The sequence below is a fragment of the Eschscholzia californica genome, unplaced genomic scaffold, assembly GCF_041429995.1.
Source record: "Eschscholzia californica isolate CP2 unplaced genomic scaffold, dmEscCali1.0.p SCAF_1, whole genome shotgun sequence".
NCBI lineage: Eukaryota > Viridiplantae > Streptophyta > Magnoliopsida > Ranunculales > Papaveraceae > Eschscholzia > Eschscholzia californica.
In genome coordinates, this window is record NW_028238198.1 from 69,878,734 (window position 1) to 69,905,881 (window position 27,148).

A 27,148-nucleotide genomic window follows, 5' to 3' on the forward strand; every position below is an offset into this window, starting at 1 on the left:
ATGTTGAATCGCCGGAAAACGGCTATATAGTAAGCGAACGAGGAAGGAAGAGGAAGAGAGAGAGAGAGGGAAGAACAGGAAAAAAGAAAGAAAAACAATGGTTTCCTTCTAACAATTAGAAAAAGATGAGTCAACTGAAGTTGACCAATTTTTGGGAAAATCTTTGCACGCGGGATACTTTTCTTATTTCCCCAAATAACCCACCAATAGTAAATGTATTTTCTAGCAAAGGGTTCTCAAAGTCGTTTACTTGGTTTCAACTCAAGAAATCATGACTCCGATGGTGTTTGGAGCATTGTCCTTGCGGTTCCAAGGAAGCAAGTACTAACCTGTTTGCTTTAGAACTAGCCCAAGGATGCTTTCGACATTTAGGAATGATGACCGACCACGAAACCCTGTTGATTAAGTGGAACATATTAGTTGTGTACCCTCATATTATCTAATTTTGCTCAAATACACTGGTCAACTTCTCCATGAACTATCCTACCACTCTTGCCTTCTTTTCTCCTTCCTGATCAACTTCTCCACGAACTAGCAGACCACTCTCGCCTTCTTTTCTCCCGTCTTTATTGCAGCGTCTGACAGCGACGAGGATGGAGGTGGGAGACTTGGGTTTCAATTTGGGTTCAAAATTATCTCTCTTGCTCCCAAGTTGTTATAGGATGGTGCGGACCAACCTTCCTGGCTGCTAGTGATACTGTCCGCTTTGGCACACGTGGGCCTCACGGTTTTAAAAGACCTCATTAGAGAATGATGTTTAACCTCTTAAGAGGAGCACCACACTTCTATCTCCATTAGTCGGATTGCTTTACAACAAAAGTTCATTATTTTAGAAAATCTGTAAATATTCTACCCAGCTCTGTAAATACCAACATCCCCCCTTTTAACGTCAACCATATTCGGCTGTTACTCAAATCTAGAGAGAGAGAGACTGAGGGACGCATTTGAAATTTGAATTTGAAAATTTGTAACGGAAACCATTTCTCCTGCCATATCAACGGCTATGAAAACTCTCTCACTATCCTTTCCGTTGCTAGATCATCTCTTCTTCGCCTTCTAGCTTTTTCATCTCTCTCTCTCCCTCTCTCTCTCTACCCCTTTCTCTCTCTACAATGGCTTCTCTAACACCAGGAATCCTCCTAAAACTTCTACAATCAATGAATTCCGACATAAAAGTTGCCGGAGAACATCGATCCGTTCTCCTCCAAGTCATCGGTATAGTTCCTGCCCTAGCCGGTCCTGATCTTTGGCCTAACCATGGCTTCTTCGTCCAAATCTCCGACTCCACTAACTCTACTTACGTCTCTCTTTCCGATCGAGACAATGACCTAATTCTCACCAATCGTTTACAACTAGGTCAATTTGCTTACGTTGATCGTCTCCACTTTGATTCACCAGTTCCTCGTGTCTCTGGTCTTCGCCCAATTTCTGGCCGTCATCCGTTTGTTGGAAGTCCTGAACCACTAATTGCTAAAATTTCTCCTTCAAAACGAGGGTTTGTTATTCAACCAGTCTCAGATTCTGATTCATCTCTTCACCCAATTTCTGCTTACATTTCTAACAAGAAATCTGAAGAATTGAAATCTGAGAAAACCCCAACTTTTAGGCCAGCTCTTGCTGTACTAGATAATGTTCCTGTGAACAATTCTGCAGAACCTAAGTCAAAACCTAAACAATTGGAAAAATCAGAAAAGTTGGAAAAACCTAGGCGATTTTCGTCACCTGCTTCGGCAAAGCAGAGATCTAGTTCAGTTGGGAAGAGAAGTGGAGGAGGAGGAGGAGGAGGATCTGTTGTCGAACGAGATCCTTCACCGGCAAGTAAGATGAATTCAAGATCAGCTTCTCCTGTTCCTTCTAAATGCGTTGTACCAAGTTTGGTTGCTGCTAAAGACGATAGTCGTAAGACATCTAGAGAGCCTGCCATTGTTGTACCTTCGAGGTATAGACAACCATCTCCTACTGGAAGAAAACAAGCTTCCCCAAACCCGAGGAGGGTTTCGGTTTCTCCAGGTAGAAGACTTTCAGTTTCAGGAGGATTGAAAGTTTCCCCTGCTATTGGTGATTCAAGTAGTAAGAAGAAAATGGCGAGTATTGTTGCGGGTATTTCGAAAGTTTCAGAGGCTTTAGTTGGGTCTTCTGGGAAGCCAATGAGGAAGAGTTGGGATGAGCAACCAGAATTTGCAGATTTAGTTGAGCAGAAAGAGAAGGTGTCTGTTAAAACTAAACCAGATATGCGAGCTATTTTGCGAACCCAGGTATAAGCTTCTGCTCTTCAATTTAATTCAAACTTACTAAGAAACCATGAATTTCATATCCATCTTCTGTAGTCTTTACTGATTTATGTTGTAATTGGGGATAGATTGTTTGGGTAAAACTGTGGTTGAAGGTTTGAGATTGTCCCAAGATAGATAGATTGATAGATGCTTCATTCGAATTCTTTGTAGTTGTTTGTTTAGCAGTTTAGGTGAACTTAGCTTTTATGATTTCATGAATTCCCCAATTGAGTTGATGTTGATTAACAGAAAGCAATTCATCTTGCAAACTTTCCATGGGGTTTTTCTTCTATCAATAGCATTGGTTTCAGCACAATTTGGGATGGCAGTTCTAATGAAATTGAGTGTTAGGAGAAGACAACTAATAGTGGAGTAGTTTGTTATAGAAATCTTAGTTAGACATTAAATGGAAATTGTAAGAGGGAAAACTACCCAATTATAAACTATATTGATGTCACTTGTCTGGCTTGCTCATATCAATTCTATGTCAAACTTAGAATCAAGTCCAGCGTAGGAGCAAGTCTAACTTAGAATCAAGTCCAGGGTACCTTGATTTCCTGATTTCAACCATACAATCTGTCACCATTGTTCTCAACATCTGATAGAGAATTGTCCAAATTATGTTTAGCACCATTTAGTTAGCGAAACATGTTCTTAGAAAGGAGAAAACACTTCTTTGTAATAGTCTTTTTTTTCTTGACTTATGTGAGTTCTGACATTAACTTTTGAATTTTAGGTTGCTATGTCAAGGCGTTTAAGTGATGCCAATGCTGGACAAGCCAATAAAGAAGATAATGATAAACCCAAAGCTAGCCCTAAATCCGAAGCACTGTCGGAAAAGCTCAGTCGAACTTCTCCAAAAATTACAGTTCATGATCGAAAATGGACTGATGGTAGCATCTCATTAGACGCTGTACCTGCTAACCTTGCAAAACTGGGAAAGGTATGCACTTAAATATTGAAGCTAGATTACTGGCCTGGTTTCTCAATTTTCATTTGAAGCTTCGGAAAATCAGAATCAGTCATTAGGTTTCTTCTTTTTGATTTTATAGGAAGCTTTGCAACGGAGAGCCATTGCTTCAGCCGCCGCTGTTGAAGCTTTAGAAGAGGCTTCTGTTACCGAGTCTATTGTGAGGAGGTTAAGGTGAGAAGTCTCGGTTTTCTGATAAAAACTAACATCATATTTGGTCATGGATGTGTATCTTGAGGCTAACTTATCTTTTTTGCAATTCAGCATGTTTTCGGATCTGTGTTCTTCAGCCAAAGTCGGGAATCCTCTTCCAACTATTGATCGCTTCCTTTCAATTTATGAAGCTGTCGCAAAATCTATTGTTCTTGCCGACTCTCTTACTGCTAACCGGAGCGTTGATACTGATAGTAATGGTTCAACAGAACGGGCAAAACCCATCTCTCTTTGGATTGAAGCAGCTTTAGCCACTGATCTTGAAGTCGTTTCTCTCCTAAACAACCAAACCGGAACACCTCCTAAAATCCCATGTTCATCTTCAATAGAAACCAGTCCTCCATCACCTCCGAGAACAAGTTTATCTAAGAAGCAATATTTTATCACACCAGGGAAGAACCAATCAAGAGTTGTATCATCAACTTCACCTGATATCGTCTCTGGGTCATGGTCAAGAGGATATGGAGTAAAAGAAACTGCAGAACTCGCTTTGAATCTGAAAAAAGAGATGCAAGTCTGGTTTTTACGGTTTGTTGAGGAAGCATTAGATGCTGGTTTCAAGATCTTTCAGGAAAATTCGGTTAGTGGTGGAATAGCTCGCCAGGAAAATGGTCCAATTGCCGCAGTTTTATCACAGTTGAAGAAAGTAAATGATTGGTTAGACTCTGTTGGAGCGAAACGGGAGGAGTTACTGACTGAGAAGATTGAACGACTGAAAAGAAAGATCTATGGGTTCGTAATTCACCACGTAGGAACTGTCCTCGATAATCCAGTATCCTCTTAGGAATTCTCTCCTTTTAAGATCATCTTTTTCTTCTTGTTATTTATTATCTTTATTGTTCGAACTAATATGTATTTATTTATCTACTTAGAAACAAGATCCTTTGTTTCTTAGATGTGGGTTCTTCATTCCAAAATCCAAAAAAAAATTCAGAAACGAATCATTCTATTACCGTAGAACAACTTCTCTGCATTATAAAAAAATCATTGAAGCATTTAAAAAATGCTTAGTCTAAATGAAATCTAATTTTCTTACCGGTGATGTATATGATTAGTCTAAATGACTGATTTGAGTTGATTTTCGGTCTATTTGATTTAGAAGAGTTAGACAATTCAAATGATGAGCAAGAAAAAAATGCTTCTCTAGATTCCCAAATTATGTTTTGACATGCCTGCTTTTAGGAGATAAATAGTGTCTTTAGCCTTTTAGGTGTATATCTATGGGACGCAATTTTAGGCTAGTTATTTCCGTGGTGGTCGAACTATACTTGTAATTACATTTTTTGTGGGAAAATAACTAGCCTAAAATTAGGCCGGAGAGATGTTTGTGTTGTAAATTAAAATAACTTTAATTTTCCAATGATACAAGAATTTATAACTTTTTTTTGTTGAACTAATATAACATTAATGAAACAAAACGTTATTACAATAGGTATCTATTAAAATACAAGGAATATTGTCCCAAACTTTGCTTCTGTTGCGCTTTCTTGCCCACTTTGCTAGCTTGTCTGCATTAGAGTTAAGTTCTTTTCTAGTGTGGTGGAAATGAACTGCCTCGAATTCTTTCCTGCTTTCTCGGATCTTTCGTACATGGATCATTGATTGCCAGTGGATAGTGTGGCGCTTATTGTCGAGATGTTTGATGAGATTAGAATTGTCGGTTTCTATGATTATAGATTTGTGATTCTTAGATTTGGCCCATTCCATTCCTAAGAGGATCACCATGGCTTCACATTCTTCACTGTTTCGGCCTCTTGTAGTTATAGCTTGCGCATGCATAAATCTTGCATTGTCATCATGAGATATCATACTTATACCCGCATTGGATATAATATTGACGAAAGAAGCATCAACATTGATCTTGATGAACCCATAAGACGGGGGTTGCCATTTATGTCGAGTAGTTTGCTTGATTTTTACCCGTTTTTTGTTAATTTTCAGAAAGTTTTCTATCATTTTGATAATTTTCGGGAGATCATTAAATTCATGTTGAAAGCAATGATCGCAACGTATTTTCCATAAAACCCAAAGGATGGTAGTATAGTGTATATTCTCCGCTGTTAGAAAAAGATCAGGATGTGCTTCCCAAGAGAAAATCCATTCCGTTATGGATGAGATGTTCTCAGAGATGATGTTAAAGTGGAACCAAATATTTTTCGCTATGGCACAATGTAAGAGTGCATGCTCTATAGATTCAATGTTAGTACAATAGGGACAATTCGTTGTGATTTTAATATATTTGCCTATCCTTTCTCTGACAGGTAGAGCTTTATTACAAATTTTCCAGATAAATAATTTGATACGAGGGATAGCCGGAAGAGACGGTATGGATTTCCAGTTCCGAGGGTTAAGGTTTTGCTATTAGTGCTTAAGTGCTTATACATAGAGGCAACCGTAAATTTCCGGATTTTGACAGTTTCCATTTAAGGTTATCTTTACCTTCAGAATTCACAGGAATAGCTTTGATAAGATTCTGAGTATCTGCATCGAAATTTGCATTCAGGAGACCGTCATCCCATTTGTTATTCGTAATCAGCTGCGAAACTTTGGTTAAATTAGAGTTATAGTTATTACTCACAGTTCTATCTGTCTCAGGAATCCAATTATCTTCCCATATGTTGATCATATTGCCTGACTGTACTTCCCATAGGGAGAGATCTTCGATAAAGGTGTAGTGTTTTCTGATATTTTTCGAGATCCAAGAGTGATGAGTTCTAGCCGGGCCCGGATTGTCAGAATTGGGAAAATACTTAGCTTTAAGGAGTTTGGCCCATAATCCATCAGGATTAGTCTTGAGTCTCCAGGCCATCTTAGACAGCAGAGCTTTATTATCGAGTCCTGGGAGATGGATGCCGAGGCCCCCCATGTCCTTCGGCAAACAAATATGAGACCAGGCTTTGGTGCACAAACCTTTAGACTTACCCCACCAGAAGTTCCGTTGAGCGGACTTGATGCTTTTGCAAATTCCTTTGGGAATTGCAAAGCACTGCATCTGATATCGGGGTACGGCTGCAGCTATGGCCGATATGACCACAGTGCGACCAGCTTGTGAAAGATAACAGTGATTCCATTTGTTCAGCTTGTTTTTGATATGCTCTAGAATGTCTTGCATAAACAAGACAGAATGAAGAAGATATTTAACTGATGGTGCGTTCACGGATTCATGAGTCCTTGGGATTCATGATTCCACGGATTCATGAATCCAAATGGTTTCTTTTGGTTTGTTTGGTAACCAATAAGAATTCTAGGATTCTTGATTCCTTCATTTAAAATCCTTTGGTTTGTTTGTCAATAATATTTGGATTCTTAAAAAATAGATTCTAATTAAAATAATATCTTTCAAATTCATGAATAATATCCCAAAAACAAAATCTCATCCAAATATTGTTTCTAGGTAACTGAAATTTCATGAAACCTATTTTTTTCACGAAAATTTCAAAAATAGTTATTTCTTTCTACAAATAATTATTTTAAAATCATTATTTTTCAAAAAACATAATTTTTTACAAAAAATAGTTATTCCTTCCACAAAATATTATTCTTCAAAAATAACGATTTTTGAAAAAATAATGATTTTTGAAAAGTAATGATTTTTGAAAAAAAATGATTTTTGAAAAAAATAATGATTTTTGAAAAAATAATGATTTTTATAAAAATAATGATTTTTTTTTAAAAAATAATTTTTGAAAAAAACAATGATTTTTAAAAAAATAATGATATTTGGAAAAAGTAATGATTTTTGAAAAAAATAATTATTTTGTAGAAGGGAAATAAATTTTTGTTGATTTTAAGTTTAGAATTTAGGTTTATTAATCCAAAATCCTAGCAAATCCTAGGGGTAGGGTGAGATTTTGTTCCAATACAAATTTTGGAAGGGAGATTTTATAGGGCCCCCTCATTTTTGTTAAAAGGCCTCCCGTCAGTGATAATTTAGCAAGTAAAATGGTTCATGGGGAGGCCTTTTAACAAAATTCGGGAGGCCTTATAAAACTTCCCATTTTGGAATTAGGAATCCTTTAGGATTCAAGAGTCCTAGGATTCTTGGTAGCAAAACAGACCAAGGATTAATGATTCCTACCAAATCCCACTTTTGATAGGAATCGTACGTAGGAATCCTGCAACCAAACACACCATTAGTGTACCGGGATTTTTAATCTTAATTAACCTAAGATCTTTGTAGAAAACTATAAATTCGACTAATTGAGTAGTTAAACCACAAGAACTTTTTTAATTGGCTTGTTAGATTGTAAGTTTGATGAACAAATGATGTCTAAGAGTAGGTGTATCTATTATAAATGCATCATAGAGAGTATTTATTGTCTATGAAAAATAACCCAAAACGTACTGAACTCGAAAATGGCGTACCAGAGAAGTATACCCCTAGCGTACCCGATACTCACATGGTAGCGTTCCGTGTACCGGTACCCGTACCACGTACCGGAGCGATCCGCGTACCAGGTAACCTTGGATTGGTTTCAGAAGGCAAAGAAGTTGCAGGAATAGGGTTATGATCTGCCATTGAAACGGGTGATTCATTCATCAGAATTCAGATTAACCAAATCAGTCTTCTTCCTGAGATCAGATTGAGATTGAGATCCCTCAATAATAAAAGTTCCCAAATCCTTCTTCCAAGACAAATTGCTTGGACCTTTGTAAATCCTTCTTCCTTTTCAATTCATTCCACCTATTTAAGAAAAAAAACTTCGTAGATCTAAAACGAAGTTGCTCTAACAGTAAATGAAATCAGCCAACTCAAGAAAACAAAAAAGTAACTAAAACGAAGTTGCTGTAACAGTAAATGAAATCATCCAAATGTTAAAGTTAATTTCTGTTTAATCAATAAAAGGAAATAGTTGTCAAATACACTAACCTTGTAGATCTAAACAAGAAAGAAAAAAAAAGAACAAGTAACGATGAAAAAAAATGCTTACTTTACAACTTCCCCATCTAACAATTTAAGTTTAGGAAGAAGCTTTAAGAGTAAAATCCTAAATTTTTCATCAGAAACTGCATTTCCAGCAACATCTAATTGCGTTAATTGCAAGTCTTTAAATAGCAAAACAGCTTCCCAATCTTCTACTACTTTAAGATCATCAAAATACCCGTTGTTTTCTTGTGAGTGAGATAAAGGAGAAGAGCACAAATACCTTGTCGTGTCAATTGAGTGTGAACCGATCTCGTTGTGAGATAAATTAAGTACTTTCAAGGACTTCAAAAGTCTTAATGGCTCCAATGCTGTAAAACTTCGGAATTTATTATTGCTTAGGTTCAAGCAAGAGAGAAGTTGCAGTGCCTCCAACCCTGTCACAGAAACCCGATAACAATAGTCAGTCGATGACAGAAAGCTATTGTCAGACACTTATATATGTAAGGGTCTTAGATCATAGAATTAGTTTGAGATTACCTTCAATTGATTGAAGTTCATTGTGGCTGAGATCTAGCATACGGACCCATAATAGATGTTCAAACGACCCAATGCGAGATAATGACAAGTTGTTAAGGCGCAGGCACACGGAGCTATGATAATTCAAAGAACTTGACTCTCCATAGGAAAAGCAGTGGTTCAACAACGATTTCTCCTCTGAGATTACCTGCAAAGATACCCTAATGTAAGATCCCGTTCATAGTGAAGCAACAGAAGAGGAGTGACCACTTTTGAGCTCGTGAGAGTATACCCAAATTTCTCAAACCAAGTTAGACCTGGACAACTAGAAAAAACTAGATGAAGGTATAATCTGTACTCCTTTAACTATTCATATCAAACTTTCACTACCCAATTTCTGAACTCGGAATATAAATTGGATTGTGAGGTGGTTTTCTTTATTTATCATCTTCTGGATCTGACTCGTTTGAAAGTTAACCCAAATCAGCCATTTAGATAAGTTAGACATCATGCGTCAAACATAAACAAACACTCTGAAATCTGACTCAAGTAGTGAAACTCGATATCTGATTTTGCATTTTATTTGAATTTTAGTTTCCTAAATATTAATGAAAGACATAAATATTTTCTCCTGCTTTGTAATCTCAGACTCAAGGTGTCTCTCAATGTCATATACTGAGGCACCCACTACAGTACACGCAAAATGATCTAGTGGGGACCAACAGAGGAGAGCCAAGAAGAATGTCGTATTTCTGATTTTCAATCCCATGAGGGGAACATCTTTCGCAGGTCGCAGGATATTTGCAAGAAAAAACATGGGTCTCTACATATGTTTAGCCTTACGCTAACTAGTCTAGATTCTAAACTATGCCGACCAAGATAGGAACGTGAAAGACCCGATGCCCGACGAGATTAGTTCTCGTTTCCACTGCTATGACAAGAAAATTACTACACATCAATTTGATGCTTCAATTTGAATATTATAGTTATTACTTAATCGTTCACTAAGAGTAAGAAAAATTATTCATTTTAGTTTATGATAACTAAGCAGATGGTTGACACTTGACAATATAACTTATGCTTCTTCTGTAGGTAACAAACTCTAATGCAGCAACACCATCGAGTTCTTAGACAAAATGAAGATAACTTCACATAATCTGAGTCATAAACAGTTACTTTCCTAATTAAGTAATGAAAAGATAAAAGAGATGTTCATCATAAATACCTTCTCAACTAAGACTAAGCTATGTTCGCCTTTGTAGTATCCCGAATGATATGGATCCAATCTCATTAAGTCACTAAACAGCTCTAGAACTTCTTCCGTATTCACCTTGTTGTATGCAAATGACTTGTTGTATGACATCATTGCATCATGTGCCATCAATAATCTTGCAAGTGTAAGCTTTCCAATTTTACTACAAAAAGAAGCAAACTCATACATGAAAAGAAAACAAGAACATATCTAGTAAACTGCGAAATAAATAAAAATTTGAAGTTGGCATTGTATCATAAAAGTCGGAAATACCAGTTCGTTTCTAACAGCAACTCCCGAAAGAGAGCAATTTCATATACTATAGTCTTGATCTGCCACCTATAAGTTGTTGGATCATGATCGTCAGTGATTCGAAGACGATCAAATGACAAAATAACATTTAAATCCTTTTGAAGAGCCTCATCAGTATGAAAACTATCATCTTTCCATACGACTTCTTTGGTACTTGCTTCTTCACCATCTTCTTCATAGTTCAGTAGACTCACTGTAAATGCAAACCTTGATGGGTAGCTATAATTGGACTCATTTGAAGAAACGATACCCTGACCATTTCCAACGCTTACCTCAACTGGATAATTCGTCGAAGAATGGGCCTCCCGTTCAGGAAATTTTAGGTACGTCATCCAAGCTTGGGCCTTTCCTGAGTTGTTTGCTGACAGTGGTGTCCATCTAATATCTTCGTTCTTACCGAACATGAACTTAACTTTTACAGTAAATGAGCTAACACCTTCAACAGTTTGGTTAAAATAAAGAATGAGAGGAAAAGTTCCGTCCTTCGAACAGAAGGTTGTGGAATGAGACAACGTAGAACTGTCCAAGTTCTGATTAGAGGATAAGATCAAATCTGAACCATGAATAGGCCAAGAAGAAACCAGCACAGGAGCATCAGGAGTAATTGTTTGATCGAGAAGCCATAAATGATAGAACCAACCACTTTGATCAGCTGGTTCTGTAAAAATTGCATTGTGTACCAGGTCATACTCATTGGCCAAAACATTTTCTTTGGAAGCAAATTCCTGAGCCTTCTGCTTCAGCAAGCTTGCTAGAATAGCACTGCAAACAAAAACTCAATCAAATGAGTTGCAAAAGCTGCTCCCCAGGTAAAGCAATGACAACATTAGTCAACGATCAGAAAAGACCCAATGTAAATCCGTTCAACTTCAAGCGAACTCTTCTTAAACCTTTAAGTGGAAGCGTGACACAATGCCGATATATACATGCATGCTTATAGAAACTTCTAAAAAATAAAAACCAAATAATAATGAATAAGATCATTCATTATTATTACAAGTAGAGATGCTATTAACACTATAACCTGCCGTTAACTCAATTATAGGTAAGGCTAGTACAGTGGTTCAAATGTTTCAGAAGAGAATACGAGATGTTCCGACATGATGGTGATGAGATCATACTAACATTTCCTATCTGCGCGTTTGTAAGATATTTAAATCTGAAATTTAAGATCTTTACCCATGAACCAGCACCAATAATGCGAAATTACCCATTTTTTACTTGAAATGCTACAATTTACACTATGATAACCGACTTTCCTACTACCATAAAACAACCCACTATACATATCACACAAATATGAGATATATTGTCAGTCTTTTTAACTATATCCAACAAGCTAAAACCAGAGTTACATATACCAAATATCAAGACATCTTTACCTACGATTATGCCACGCAGAATAATTACTGAAATTGTTCTCTATCATTGCAGTTGTATAATCTAATTCTTCCTTTTCCGATACATTCTTTAACGAGGCAACAAACCTGAAAAAAATGCATTAACAAATATATAAGCAAACCTTAATGACAGTCTCAACTTTACAATCTACTAATCACCTCCTATAATTCCAAGCATGGAAATTACGAGAATCAGCCTTCTGAAACTGATCTAATAACTTAAATTCATGATCGGTCGACGATAATCCTTTGCTTAGAACCCATTTCCTATGATGCCAAGCCCCATAAGATTTGAAATTCCTTCTTAATCCAGCTTCCACCTACATATAATAATTAAAACTATGAATCTAATAGTAACAAAAGTTTCAATCTTTTACTTGAAAAATAAAAAACAAGTAAAAAAACATACAACTCTGAGTTCTTCATCTAGAATTGATTTAACAGTTTCCTGATTTGTTTCTGATTGAAGATTAAATTCGACAGCGAGTTTTCGATAGTTCCAAGCTGTATAGAGTTCAGGATTAGATTCAACTAATTTTGAACTGAGATCTAGGGCTTCTTTTGTATATCTAAAGAGAAAAAAACAAAAAAGAGAGAGAAATCGTCAGATAGATATAGAATAAACTGGAATTAAGATGGAAATGAAAAAGAAGAATTGATTTACATTTTGTTATCATGATTATGAAGGAGTTGAGATTGAAGAATTCGTAATTTAGAAGCTTTCTCTTTTGAAGCTGCATCTTCTGGTTTTAAGGGTTTGCGAGGTCGACCGTGCATTTTCTCTCTCTATAACTTTCACGTCTTACTGTTCTAATTCTAAAGACCAGAGAGAGAGAGAGAAACTTTCACGTCTTACTGTTCCGTCAATTTTGTTTCATTGATTTTGGTCACCAAAGTATTAATGAATAACTTTACATCTTTGAACATCCAACAGTTGTCTTGGATATTTTCTTCATAGAATCGTAATGAAACCATCGGTTCTGTCGAAAGCAACAAGATGTCAATGGAACCCTTCATATGTTTCATCTTATGTGCTTGTGTTTAATGGAAAAAAAAAAAACCAAACACTCTTCTTTTTATAAGCTTCTTTTAGCTTATTGGTTACTAACTCAGCAATGGTGTCTTCGGAAGCTTTGAACTTCATCAACGTCTAAAAATATAATGGTTTTCATCTATTTAGATAACTAAATACAAATTAGTAATGATTAAAAGAACTTACCCATATAGTTGAACTGAAACCAACCGTGAATTTTTTAAATTTAATTTTCTGTAATAGATACCAATCTATTACTTTGTTGTCAACAAACTCATTCATAATTAGAGATTCAATGTGATATCCAAGGATGATCAAGTTTGAATTCTTGTTCCATGCAATTGAACCACAAAAAATATGCAATATAATTAGTTCAAAATATTTTGCAACCAACTGTAGAGTCCCCACTATTTGCAACTCAGTGTTTGCAGTTACTTATTGCAACTCAATGTTTGCAGTTACTTATTGCAACTCAATGTTTGCAGTTACTTATTGCAACTCAGTGTTTGCAGACAAGAGTCTGCAACTAACTGTTTGCAGTTTTTTGTTGCAACTCAGTGTTTGCATAAAATAGTTTGGCAGTTTTTACAGAAAGAAAAATATTTTTTGAAGAAAATTTGTCTTTACCTTTTGTTTGACAATGCATAGAATTCTTTAACTATATTGATTTTTTTCTTTGTTGATGTGGTTCCAAATTTCTGAAGTATCTCACTTAGCGAATGCTGCATTATCTTTCACAACAGTTAGAGTTTTAGAAGTATCATCAGTGACTTGTATACCTTATCAATTGAAGAACCCCTTGATTCGTTGCATTTTACTTTTAACTTCTTCTTCGACTCAGATTCTTTTTTCTCTGATGTCTCAAAGTCCGAAGTTTCATCTGAAGGATATATCCGTTCGGTCTGAAGGAGATGTCCTTCCAAAGGAGTGTCCTTCGACCAAGGTGGCAATGCGTTCAATTTGTCAGTTAGGATAACGATGAATTTATCCGGAAGATCATCTAGTCTGGTCTAATTAGGAGTCGTAATGCTTAACAAGAAGCCGCTTACGATCGTCGGGTTACTTCGGTAATCTGCGGCTAACATTGACTGAATCCTACAACGGGTTACACCAAAGAGTGGTAGCCTGATCGGATAGAGTTGACTAGTGGGAGCTTGCCTATAGATGGATATGATCCAGTCTGATAGTGCAAAAAGATAGAAAGAATCAGGCTCCAAAGAGAAGCTCGAAAAGGTAGAAATCACACTTAAGGAGTGGCATGACCAAGACCGGTAAGGGATTGGTCAGAACCAACCATAGCGTGGGAGTGGGCCGGCTAGGCTAAGCCCATTAATGGGCTTAAGTGGCCGGCCACACCAAACTTAAGGGGAACCTCTAATTTCCCTTAAAAGGGTATTAAGGAAAATTTGGGTGTTTATCTTTTCTGAGACTCTTATTGAAACCCAATTTGAGTGAGACTCCTATTAGGGTTTCTCTATATAAGGATCATTAGAGTTCAGAAAAAGGGTTGGATTTTTCTCAAGAGAAAATAACTTCCATCTCACAATATACAGCTAAGTGGAGAGAGAGGGTTTTAGAGAAAAAACTTTCAATCTATCTAATTAGTCAAAAGAAGAATTGTTCTTCTTCTCAACCTTCAATGGAGTTCTAGCAGACAACAAAGAAGGGAGATCAAGTTATTTACTCGGGTATCTCAAATAGAGGAGCGACAATTGGAGCTCTCATCTTCTTCGGGATAAAGTCACTGGAATCTTATTCGGAAAAGCGAATCCAGTTATTCTTCTTTCAGTTTCTAGTTCATTATTAGTTCATGCATATGATCCTGGTTAGCTAGCGTTAAACATATGATGTTTGATATTCCGCTTACAACGTTAGTTAGATGATTAGTAGTCTTAGAGACGTACAAAACCCAACATCATCCTCTTCTTTTCTTTTCTGATTATTCTTTGTATCAACCTCCTGATTTTTTGTTTCTAAACTTTCTTGCTTTCCATCATTTGAACCATTCATGTTGATAGTACTTTTTGACTTTGAAGTTACTTTTTTCCAGTACTTTTTGACTTTTGAAGTTGATTTCATCTTTCACATGTTCTCATCAACCTCTTCATTAATGCACTTTGTTTGTTTTGCACCTTTTGATTGATCATTTTATTTGATAAGAATCAAATTTGATTCTCTTAAGCAATACAGTTCTTCTTTTAACTTATCTATTTCTTCATCTTTAAATTTTAGTATTCTTTTGTGTTCTTTACAATCAGCTTCTAGTTTCTTTAGTTGTTCTTCAAGATGTTTCGAATACGAATCATCACCATTAGATGAAATAGTCAATATTCCACCAGCAATTATTTGTTCTTCACTTTCGGAGAGTGGAAACATAAAATCCTCTGAAACTTGAAATTGAAAAGTATGTTTGGAAATTTCAGTATGCATTAAACATATGCAAACATTATATGAAACTAACAATATGTGTGATATGCAAAGTACGTTTGAGTTAGGTATTTATAATGTATTATGCAAACAGGTAGGTGCATCAATGTCCAATGCATACAAGTGTTTGCAAACAGGTGTCTGCATAAACATTTTTTAAAATGATTACAGTCTGCAAATCAAAATTTATGAGAATAGTATAACGTACCTGGTTCCCTGATATAGCTTCTAATGTTTGAAGAAAATCAAACTTCATGTGATCGAGACTCCATCTCACACTTCGAGGACATTTGTCCTTCTTGTGTTGGATTCTTCTATACAGGTTCGTATGTTCACAAACCCAAAACTGCATAAAGTTAAAAGCACAATAATTGTTATACGGTGCAGACTAAGTAATCAAACTACATAAAGTTAATCAACCATATATATTATTGATTTTATCGGAAGCAGAAGTAGACATCCTGATGCCTTTGATGGTTTATCGACATTTTCTTCGATTCATTTCATCATGTACTTGTGTCTCACTGTAGGCCATGAAATATAATTGATTTTTTCAGTTGACCTTAATAAATTGGTGAACGGCATTTATTTTATTTTCCAGCTTGTGTTGCGAAAAGGAAAGCTGAAGCTAAATGCATTATCACCAACTTAACAAGATCATTTGTTTCCTAATTTTCTTCTTCAATGAACTTTTCAATAACAGTTTCTATAAACGATGTAGAAACCTTATGAGTTTTTTCTCCAAAATAAGTTTGGATAAATTCTTCTTCTTTTATCCCTTCGAAGAGAGAAACAGCCACACCTTCTTTCGGCAATCCCCCACATCACCTATCTTGAATTCCATTTCTATATCTCCAAAAACAAATTTCCCTCTCACTACTGACTAACTCATATATAATAGAGATTGGTCTTTCATAATTGGTTTTCTTTATTTCTTCACTGTTCTCTCTCTCCTCTAATTTGATAGTAAGAGATTTAAAAACGAAATCAAGAAACAAAACAACCAACAATTTCATGACAGGAAAGAGGGATTCCGACGAAAGGATAACCTTTCGCCGGACAAAATCATATATTCACTCGAAAATCTCTCTTGAAGAAAACGGTTATGGAGATCTTATTTCTCTTGAAGAAAATGGTTACTTCTCTCTCCATTAAAATCCCACTCCTTTCTCTGTTCTTGCTTCGGACCACCATTATTTCAAAATTTCCCAAAAGCAAATAAAGTGCCAGATCAGAAATGCATGATAGTCTTTGACAATCTGAACGTTCACGTCTTTTCCCTCTCTTTATATGCATTTCAAAAAGAGAGAGAATACAAGTGAGTTCTTTAGAGAGAGAAACTAGGGTTTTAGTAGAGAAAGAGAGAGATCGGGTGATAATGGAGAAATACGAGAAACTTGAGAAGGTAGGAGAAGGAACGTACGGGAAGGTATACAAAGCGCAGGATAAAACGAGAGGTCAAATTGTAGCATTAAAGAAAACAAGATTAGAGATGGATGAAGAAGGTTTTTAATAATTGGTTTTCTCTATTTCTTCACTGTAAAGAGCTTTAAATAGTTCTCCAAAAGGTGAGTCTGATAATGCATTCACTTGTTCCATATTTTACTTCTTATATATTTTTTCCATGAAAAGTGCATTATTCTTCAAAGTGCATGTATGACAGGTGGTATCGTAATTTTTCTTCGTTGGTATCTTGCTCTCTTTTTTGACTAGTTGCATTTTTTCTTCACCTTTTTATGCCATTTTTTGGATACATAAAGAGAAACTATTAATGAAAATAATATTTGCAGAGTTAGGATTTACATATGAGCTAATGCAAATAGTGTTTGCGTACCATATTTGCAGATCTACTGCTGCAAATAAGGTTTGCATACCCTATTAACAAAATTACAACACAGGGTTTGTACACCCTAGTTGCAGATCTTATACTGCAATTAGAGTTTGCATACCCTATTCACAAAATTATGAACACCAATATAGGGTTGTAAACCCTAGTCGCAGATCTACTACTACAATAAGGTTTACATACCCTATTCAGAAAATCATGAACAACAATATAGGGTTTGTAACCCCGTAGTTGCAGATCTTATACTGCAACTAGGGTTTGCATACCCTATTCACAAAACCATGAGCAACAATATAGGGTTTGTAAACCCTAGTTGCAGATCTACAACTGCAACTAGGTTTTGTTTACCCTATTCACAAAACAATGAACAACAAATCATGTTATCAGAATCCATTCGACAACCACGAACAACAAAATTAGGTTTACAAACCCAATTTGCACTTATGTTTTTGCAAATAGGGTTTGCAAGTCCAAGATTAACAAAAAAAAATCTACTGGTGTAAAATTTGTTTGGAAACCCCATACATAAACCAAAAAACAGCGGAATAGGGTTTACAACCCCTATTTTTGTGAGAGTCAGAAAGTTTGAAAGAAATTTTCAGAAATGGAAAGATTTAGTGAAGATATACTTACTTTAGTGTTGATTTGGTAGATTTTAGAGAAATCGAATGGTTTAGAAACCCTAAAACTCGAAGAAGATGAAGAAGAACGAACAGTCGTGAAGTCGGATAGTTGAAGAGGCTTTGTTAATCGCGAAGGAAAAAAGAGAGTTTTGATTTATTTATTTATTCTGAAAAGGCTTTATATATGTTGGATGAAGACGTCATTTATAAATTTGTTGAGGGTAAAGAAGAGAATTCACTGTTTCGGGACAACTTCGAGATTTTTTTGACCTTTTTGATAATTTCTAAATGTCCTTTTCAACTATTTTCTATTTTTTTTTTACCTATATAGTTATTAACCCTTTATTATATAGATAGAAAAAAACTGTAATCGAGAAAGTTATTAGTGATTTATATAGTAGTATTCTCGCCATTTTTTCTATGCCTTTTTTGAGGAAGCCTGATTGCAAATCTGTTGTGACTTGAAGCTTTATATTGATTGGGTTTCCAATTTTACTATTATGTGATGGTTTACAATATACACTTCTAAAGAAAATTTGATCATCTTCAAAATCTAGCCACCTTGTGTCCGCGTCCATTGGATGATTTGGGTGGGACAATCAAGATCTAAAGATGGATTTTACCTATACTCTTCTCTTGTTTTGTTTTTTTTTTTTTTTCTTGGAAGTTGACTACGATTTACGTATGTCGTTACATTTAGCACTTGATACATCATAGATGTGATAAGCTCGATAACCGTCCACTCAAACACTAACAACACCGGGCCTATAGCCCAACTAGACATGGCATAAAGCCCAACAACATTATTTACACTCTAATAATCCCAATTCAAATAACCAAATATTCCACCTTCTTTAGTGATTCGAACCTGGGACCTCCAGGATTTTCTGGAGTTTATGTCAACACCTTGGAACCACTTGGGCTACCAACCGTTGACTAAATTATGTTTTGTTAGAGCATGTCCAATGTGGGGGGGGGGGGGGGGGGGTGGGGCTCCCAAATTCAAATTTGGGAGCCCCAGCCCCAGCCCACATGCTCCAACCCGGGAGCCCCGGGGCTGGGCTCCCGGTGGGGCTGGGGGCTCCCAGCCCCAATAATATTCCCGTTGGGAACTCCCAACGGCTAGTTGGGAGCTCCCAACGGGAATATTGGGGTGGATCCCCTTTCTCTCTCTCTCTCTATTTTATCTCTCTTTTATCTCTCTCTATTTCATTTCCTTTCTCTCTATCAATTTCTCCTCCATTAATTTTTTTTTTCAATGGATCTAAATGCCAATTTGCATAATTTAGGCTATATGGAAATGTTGAACTCCGATTTCAATTATGTCGATGAAGTTAATTTATCCAATGATGGGATCGAAGAAAGGGTCGAAGAAAATCTTGATTGTAATGAAACGCCAATGTCGTCGGTTTCTAGTAAGCGTTATAGTAATGATGATGATATTGTGCTCGTTCATGCTTATTTGCATATTGCCACCGATGCGATTATTGGTAATGATCAAAGAGCGGGTACTTTTTGGAGCAAAATTGCCGAACACTTCAAAGAACGTACAAATCAAAATCGTGTACCAAAAGGTCTTAAATGTCGTTGGGGCGAAATTAACAAGCAATGCGCGAAGTTTTATGGCTATTTGGCATTGTTGCAAAGGAACCCAAAAAGCGGAGAAAATGATAATGATCGGGTAATTACTCTTATTTTACATTTTGACAACATTATGATTTATTTTTGACACATATTTGAAATTTTAAAATTTTATTTTTGTAGATAAAATCCGCAATGGAGATGTTTAAACAAAACGACAACAAAGAATTTAAGTTCGAACATTGTTATAAAATTTTGAAAGACCATCCCAAATGGTCATTAAATTTATCTCAATCTTCGTCACACAAAAGAAAAAATTCTTTTGACCAAGACGAAGGATCTCCCTCAATAACCCAACAAAGACCACTTGGAAGAAAAGCAAGCAAGGAGGCTAGAGATAAATCCAAAGGTAGTGAAATTTCCGCGGTGCTTGATTTTGGAAAGAGAAAAATGGAGAAACAAGATAGTAGAGATAAACTTATCAATGGAAGTATGCTCCTTCAAGAGAAACAAATAGACTACGAACATAAAGAATTAGAGGTGGAAGCAAAAAAATTAGACGTGCAACTAGATAACAACAAGGTTGAACGGATGAAAATGGGGATAGACTTGACGGGCAAAGATACTTCAAAAATGGATCCCGAACAACTTGCTATTCATAGGATATTGCTCTCAAATTGGCAAAAGGAAAATCTATGAATTTTAGTTGATTTGATTATGTATGACTTTTAGTTGTTTTGATTATGTTTGAATTTTAGTTGTTTTGATTATGTTTGAATTTTAGTTGTTTTGGTTATGTATGAATTTTAGTTGTTTTGATTATGTACAGGGGCGGCCTAGGCCCAAAGCCACCAAAGCGGTGACTTTGGGCCCCCAGCTCTGGATGACAACAGGAGGGCCCCCAACCAACGGATATTAACTAGCTGAACGTGATATAATCATAAGTATGCATGTAGCTCAGTTGGCAAAGCTTTTTAAGATAACCCTAGAGGTCATGGGTTCAACCCTATTATCTACATAATTTTGCTCCTTTTCTACCACAACTCATTTATTTAATTATCATCCTATTTAATTGTTTATTTTAATAAATTCTTTTGATCTTGTTTTTTTTTGTTGAAATCTTGATTATCAATACAAATCAAATTGAGTTTTACTTTTAGTAAGTAGTTTTGTTATTTATATGTTATTTTTTACATGTTCTTTTCAATCTAATTTTAAAAAGTTGTTATATCAATCAAACTAAAGTAATGTAATGATCTCTCGTTTTTTTTATTAGAAACAAAGTGGTAAATAAGATATATAATTTCTACAAGCATTTGAAATTAGTATGCATTTCATATTAAAGTGTGATCTCTCGTTTTTTATTAGAAGCAAAGTGGAAGTAAGATATATAATTTCTACAAGTATTTAAAATTAGTATGCATTCCATATTAAAATTGACATTAAATTTATATTGTATTGAATAAAATATTATTTTTAAGTTGTTCGAAATTTTCTGCAAAAATTTATTCATAAATCCGAACAATGTAACCTAACAATAAGTACACCTTTTTAATAAGAATAAGGTAACAAAATTATATAAAATTTTCTTTTAAATTTTTTAAAGGGCCTCACTTTCCGGTTTCGCTTTAGGCCCACCACGACCTAGGGCCGCCCCTGATTATGTATGAATTTTAGTTGTTTTGATTATGTATGAATTTTAGTTGTTTTTTATTAAACCCGGAATTTATGTATTTTTTTTTTAAATAGCACTTCATTGATTGAAAACCAAATACATAATAACTTCCTACAAACACATAATCGAAATACATAATAACTCCCTACAAACACATAATCGAAATACATAATAACTCCCTACAAACACATAATCGAAATACTTAATAACTCCCTACAAACACATAATCGAAATACATAATAACTCCCTACAAACACATAATAGAAATACATAAAAACAAGTAAAATAACGTAAATAGTTCCGTTTAGTCGTTGCGATCTTTAGTATTCCACAAGTGTTGTACAAGATCTGCCCTTAATCCTGTATGCAAATCTTTGCTTGTAACTCGACCAAGACGATTGAACATTTCTTCATTTCCCCCAACAACCACTTCTTCTGGAATTCTTCCATCAAAATCATTAGTCGCATTAGGTCCTTCATCTTCGATTATCATGTTATGCAATATAATACATGCCTTCATGATATCACCTAGTGTTTCTACATCTCAAAGACGTGCCGGTTCTCGGATGATAGCAAAACGAGCTTGCAATACACCAAAGGCTCGTTCAACATCTTTTCTTACCGATTCTTGACGTCTCGTAAAATATTGTTCTTGCGGAGTTAACGGATTTTGTATGCTTTTAACAAAACAACCCCATTGTGGATATATCCCATCAGTGAGATAATAACCCGTATCATGTTGATTACCATTAATCTCAAAATTAACAGTTGGAGCCTTACCTGTGGCAATTGCATCGAACACCGGAGAACGCTCCAACACATTGATGTCATTCAATGATCCAGGCAACCCAAAAAATGCATGCCAAATCCAAAGATCCGACGATGCAACAGCTTCTAGTATGACTGTTGGATTATGGCAATGGCCAGTATACTGTCCGTGCCATGAGGTCGGACAATTTTTCCACGCCCAATGCATACAATCTGTACTACCGAGCATTCCAGGAAATCCTTATTTTTCACCAAGTGTTAAAAGCCTACAAATATCAAATTCATTAGGAGACCTTAAGTAACGAGGGCCAAACACATTGACGATCGTTGATACAAATTCTCGTAGTGAATCGATTGTAGTCGTCTTTCCAAGTCGAAGGTATTCGTCAATTGCATCTGCTGGTGTCGCATGCAAGCATTCTCAAAGCCGCAGTTATCTTTTGATGTGGCGATAAACCCATTCTGCCGAAGGCGTCTGGCTCTTGTGCAAAATAGTGATTATGAGCAACCAACGTATTTAGGATATGAAGAAATAAATCACGACTATGCGATATCGATTTCGGAATGTAGCAGCATCATAAAGTGGATTTTCAACAAAATAGTCACGCATCAGTCGTTCATGACCCTCTTTTCTGTTACGATTTATCGTACGATGACCCGGAATAGAACCAACATGACGAGAACGTGGTCGTTGATCCCTTTCTTGTAACTCTTCTAGATACAATCCAAATAAAAGTTCAACATCTTCCCTATCTTCTAACTCTTGTTGAATGATCAAATTTGCTAACTCATAACTATCATCCATTGAAGGGAGAGAGAAGATGGAAAGAATGTAGAAAGAAAATGTAGAGAATATAGAAACAAGATGTAGAAAACTTAATGGATAAGTGGTTGTATTTATAGGTGAACAAAAAGTAAAAAAATTCGAAATTCAAATTCCCCCCAAAATTTTTGTAAAATTTGAAATTCAAATTCCCCCCTAAATTTTGGTAAAATTTGAAATTCAAATTTCCCCCAAAATTTTGGTAAAATTTGAAATTTCAAATATTAGAGGCAAAATTTAATGGGTGAAAATTAAAACACAAACCTCACACACTTACATCACACATGTACAAAATTTAGATTTGGGAGCCCAACATTGGAGTTGCTCTAAGCCCCGGGGCTCCCAAAATTCAGGGGCTCCCAAACTTGGGAGCCCGAGCCCCACATTGGAGTTGCCTTTATGTCTAACTTGTCGCGTCTAGACTTCGAAGACAATCAGATCCCCACCCCATAATTTTTTTATTTTATTTTTCTCATAACCGTTAGGATAACAAAATGGTTATATTATTCACACACCAAACAGGCTCCTCCCGTGTTCAGGAGTTAGTATATCAACCGTTAGATTAAGATAATCCACTTGATTTATTTTTATCTAACGGTCTAAAGTGTGGGACCATAATTTCAAAATTTCCCAAAAGCAAATAAAGTGCCAGATCAGAAATGCGTGAACCTTTGACAATCTGAACGTTCATGTCTTTTCCCTCTCTTTATATGCATTTCAAATTAGAGAGTGAGAAAACAGGTGAGTTCTTTTTAGAGAGAGAGAGAGAAACTAGGGTTTCAGTAGAGAGAGAGAGAGAGATCAGGTGTGATAATGGAGAAATACGAGAAACTTGAGAAAGTAGGAGAAGGAACGTACGGGAAGGTTTACAAAGCGCAGGATAAAACGACAGGTCAAATTGTAGCTTTAAAGAAAACAAGATTGGAGATGGATGAAGAAGGTGTTCCTCCAACAGCACTTCGTGAGGTTTCCCTTCTTCAAATGCTTTCTCAATCAATTTATGTTGTTAGATTGCTCTGTGTTGAACATGTCGACAAGAATGGAAAACCTCTTCTTTATCTTGTTTTTGAGTATCTTGATACCGATCTCAAGAAATATGTTGATACTTATCGAAGAGGACCTAATCCTAGACCTGTTCCTCCTTCCATCATTCAGGTAAAACCCTAATTTTGCTTTATAAATTATTCCATTTTATGCCTAAATCGATATTTATTAAACCCTTAATTTGAATTTTATCATGTTTTCGTATATAATGACTTTTTGGGTGGATTTATGAAAACCCTTTTTGAAATTTGATATCTTGAATTGTTCATGAACTCGATTTTCTTGCAGAGTTTCATGTATCAGTTGTGCAAAGGAGTTGCTCATTGTCACAGTCATGGGGTTCTTCACAGGGATTTAAAACCCCAAAATCTTTTGGTGGATAAAGAAAAGGGTATACTAAAGATAGCAGATCTTGGGCTTGGAAGGGCATTTACTGTACCTCTTAAGAGCTACACTCATGAGGTATAATACTAAAAACCCAATTTTGGGTTAAAGTTTTTTTTTATCAGGTGTATAAAATGAAAACCTTATTTCAATTGAAAATGTTTATTTGATCTGATTTCTTGAATTTTCCTATGATTGTAGATTGTTACTCTCTGGTATAGAGCTCCAGAGGTTCTGCTGGGATCTACTCATTACTCAACAGGAGTGGATATGTGGTCTGTAGGATGTATATTTGGTTAGTCTTCACACTTTTCATTTCCCCATCTTTCTTACTTTGCCAACTTGTTCTAGTATTTCTTCTCTGATTAGGTAGTAAAAGTACATGATGAATATTGCGCTTTTGCCTTTTTAATGTTATGGTTATAACTTATCTCTCATGATGATGATGTCTCTGATATTTTTCCCATATAAACCGAGTCGACTGATCTTGCTCAAGCCAGAAAGAATAAATTTGCTGAATCACAGCATTGACTGGGTTGGTCCTTTTGGACTGGATAAAGAGGTTTTTTTTTTCAAATCCGAGTTAATGCATCCAGTAAGGTAGTCTATTTTGAACCAGCCCTTTATGTAGAAAGTCCTGGTTCTGCCAGTCTGCCCCTGACTCCGCTCGCTATATTCAAAATATGTCGGTTCAGTTTTTATCAAGTAATGCTTTAGTGGAAGCCACTTGGATGTCATATGAATAACTCGGAATTTGACCGGTGATTCAGATGTGATGAATATGTTCTTTTTATTGGCAATGAGCTTGATTAAGTACATATGTATATCCACGGTCTCTTTTGGGCACTTCAAGCATCTATAGTCTAATGGGTATGTCAGAAAAATATTGTGCTTGTAGTTTGTGAGTATTGCCTGATTCATTTCTATGCGAATTCATTATCTTGATTCTATGCAGCTGAAATGGCAAGGAGGCAGGCTTTATTTCCTGGTGACTCGGAGTTGCAACAGCTGCTTCATATTTTCAGGTATTCTTTATTTCTATCTATGTACATGTTTCCTTGAGGAATTTCCTCATTTGTTGAATTGTCTTAAAAGTGAATGTTGTAGTGATGGTGAGCTGTTGTATAAACAGAGTGCATGGTAATGTCAAAGCACGGTTAGGTTTAAAAATGGTATAATTTACTTTGGGGATTCTCCGTACCCTTTTTGCGTGGGGTTGCGATCTGGTACCCCTAATTTTGGCGTATCTAATCTTCGAATAGAAATCAATTTTCTGAAAGATCCTGGCTTTCGTGCTTTGGTGGGTCGCCCGAGATCCTTTCGGTGACCTATGATGTGTTGAAGGGATATCTATATGATATGATCCGACCGATTGCACCAGGCCCATGGTAGCAATGGAACCAGGGCTCTCTAGCCTTAATTAGCCCAATTTCTATGTGAATATCTATAAGCTAAACTAGTTGAGTTGTTAACTAGGTCCATCTATTCTGTATACATCATAAAGAGCATTTATTATTTAGTAAAGACAGGCCAATGTAGAGGTCCCGAAAATAGTGTTCCGAAGAGGAGTACCGCTGGCTTACTCACATGATATCATATTCTTATCACCTGCAACCATCTTTATTCTTTATTAGCATTTTGATTGCAACATCACTTCTAATTTCCATTATATGTACTTGAAAGATTGTTAGGAACTCCAACTGAGGAGCAATGGCCAGGAGTGAGTTCTCTTCGGGACTGGCATGAATATCCTGTGTGGAAGCCTCAGAACTTGGCTCGTGCTGTTCCATCATTGGAACCTGAGGGTGTTGATCTCTTATCGGTAAAATAGTTATAACATAACTTACATATTAGAATTGTACATTGTCGTTTTTACGTTTTCTTGAATGTAAATTAGTTATTGCTTTGCTTTGAAAGTGACTAACATAATCATTTTTTTCCCTTCTTTTGTTCTGTGCTTTTTTCTTGTTCATCGAACAGAAACTGTTGCAGTATGATCCTGCAAATAGAATCTCAGCTAAGGCAGCTCTGGATCATCCTTACTTTGATAGCCTCGACAAGTCGCAATTCTAATCACTTCCCCATTGATGGAAAGATTTCTATCTGAAGTTAGGTTTATGTTAGTAACTTAGGTTACCATTTCTGTTTCATCATCTTGGTGATTTGAACTTTGTGTGTCCATGTATCTCTGATGGAATTCAGTTCTTGATTTACATTTTTTTTGGAACAGACCCTTTTCAATATTCAACTTGGTCCTTATGTTTTTCTCTCAGTTTCGTTTGTCATATCAATGAAAGAGGGGAAACTTCATTTCCTTTCCATATTTTCTAGTTCTTTCTAACTCATGAAAGATTCATAGAGCAAGGCCCTACTACTCGAAAAGGAGTCAATGATGGAGCCCTAAATTTTGTAGAAATCGATTAAATTTCAGTTCGATTTCATTCATAGAGCAAGGCCCTACTACCCGAAAACGAGTTAATGATGGAGCCCTAAATTTTGTAGGGATCAATAAAATTTCAGTTCGATTTCATTCATACCAGTAAGTGGTTTTCACGTCTTTTTTAGCTATCATTGGCCATTTTGAATGAATATAAATGGAGAAGAATTTGGGTTGAACATTTTCAAAACACTAGAACCCCACAAAATATCCTTTTCCACAAAGTGAGCCTAGCCCCATGATTTGTAAATATTTGACTTCTTTGTTGGGAGATGATGTCACAAACAAACCTAGAAAAGTTGGAATAAAAGTGGGATCTTAATGAGCCACAAATATTTTATATGATCGTGACAACCTCATCTTTGTTATAAGAGAGAATTATCATCACCACTACTAACCCTTAGTAACAAGCAAATATGAAGTTTTATTGACCTAAATTTTATAAATGCTCGAAAAATATGTGTTGGATAAGTGAGTCTACTTTATAAACAAATGCTACTGACAAATCAGACATTTGGTTACAGGTTTGAGTTTTAGTGGAAGTAGTTGTCTCCAAGATCTATGGTATGCAATTATAGAGTACTAATCATATAAATGTATTGTATGTGAACTTTAAGCTCCTTGAAGTTGGCTTTCAATGCCCTTTAAAGGTTCAGTTTTCGTGCTTATATTTATTAATGTGTATTTAGTTCATAGTATATCAT

At 35.8% G+C, this 27,148-nt stretch overlaps 3 protein-coding genes across 3 annotated transcripts; 2 read left to right on the forward strand and 1 right to left on the reverse strand.

Annotated features, from left to right (window-relative positions):
* Nucleotides 1-800: 800 nt before the first annotated feature.
* Nucleotides 801-4,350, forward strand: LOC147568698 (serine/arginine repetitive matrix protein, putative (DUF936)). The gene is made up of 4 exons (XM_086655099.1): nucleotides 801-2,255; nucleotides 3,010-3,216; nucleotides 3,326-3,417; nucleotides 3,508-4,350. Exons 1-4 carry the CDS (start codon nucleotides 1,113-1,115, stop codon nucleotides 4,238-4,240), a joined length of 2,175 nt encoding a protein of 724 aa, XP_086511225.1. The 5' UTR covers nucleotides 801-1,112; the 3' UTR covers nucleotides 4,241-4,350.
* A 3,919-nt stretch (nucleotides 4,351-8,269) lies between these two features.
* LOC147568699 (geranylgeranyl transferase type-2 subunit alpha 1-like) lies at nucleotides 8,270-13,106 on the reverse strand. Its single transcript, XM_086655100.1, has 8 exons — nucleotides 12,468-13,106; nucleotides 12,213-12,372; nucleotides 11,963-12,123; nucleotides 11,786-11,890; nucleotides 10,365-11,165; nucleotides 10,065-10,254; nucleotides 8,861-9,047; nucleotides 8,270-8,757 (listed from the first exon to the last, which is right to left on the reverse strand). The coding sequence occupies exons 1-8, from the start codon at nucleotides 12,578-12,580 to the stop codon at nucleotides 8,384-8,386; spliced, it is 2,091 nt and encodes a 696-aa protein (XP_086511226.1). The 5' UTR covers nucleotides 12,581-13,106; the 3' UTR covers nucleotides 8,270-8,383.
* Nucleotides 13,107-23,197: 10,091 nt separating this feature from the next.
* Nucleotides 23,198-26,330, forward strand: CDKB1;1 (cyclin-dependent kinase B1;1). Its single transcript, XM_086655101.1, has 6 exons — nucleotides 23,198-23,734; nucleotides 23,912-24,085; nucleotides 24,209-24,302; nucleotides 24,963-25,032; nucleotides 25,691-25,829; nucleotides 25,988-26,330. The coding sequence occupies exons 1-6, from the start codon at nucleotides 23,393-23,395 to the stop codon at nucleotides 26,078-26,080; spliced, it is 912 nt and encodes a 303-aa protein (XP_086511227.1). The 5' UTR covers nucleotides 23,198-23,392; the 3' UTR covers nucleotides 26,081-26,330.
* Nucleotides 26,331-27,148: the final 818 nt, after the last annotated feature.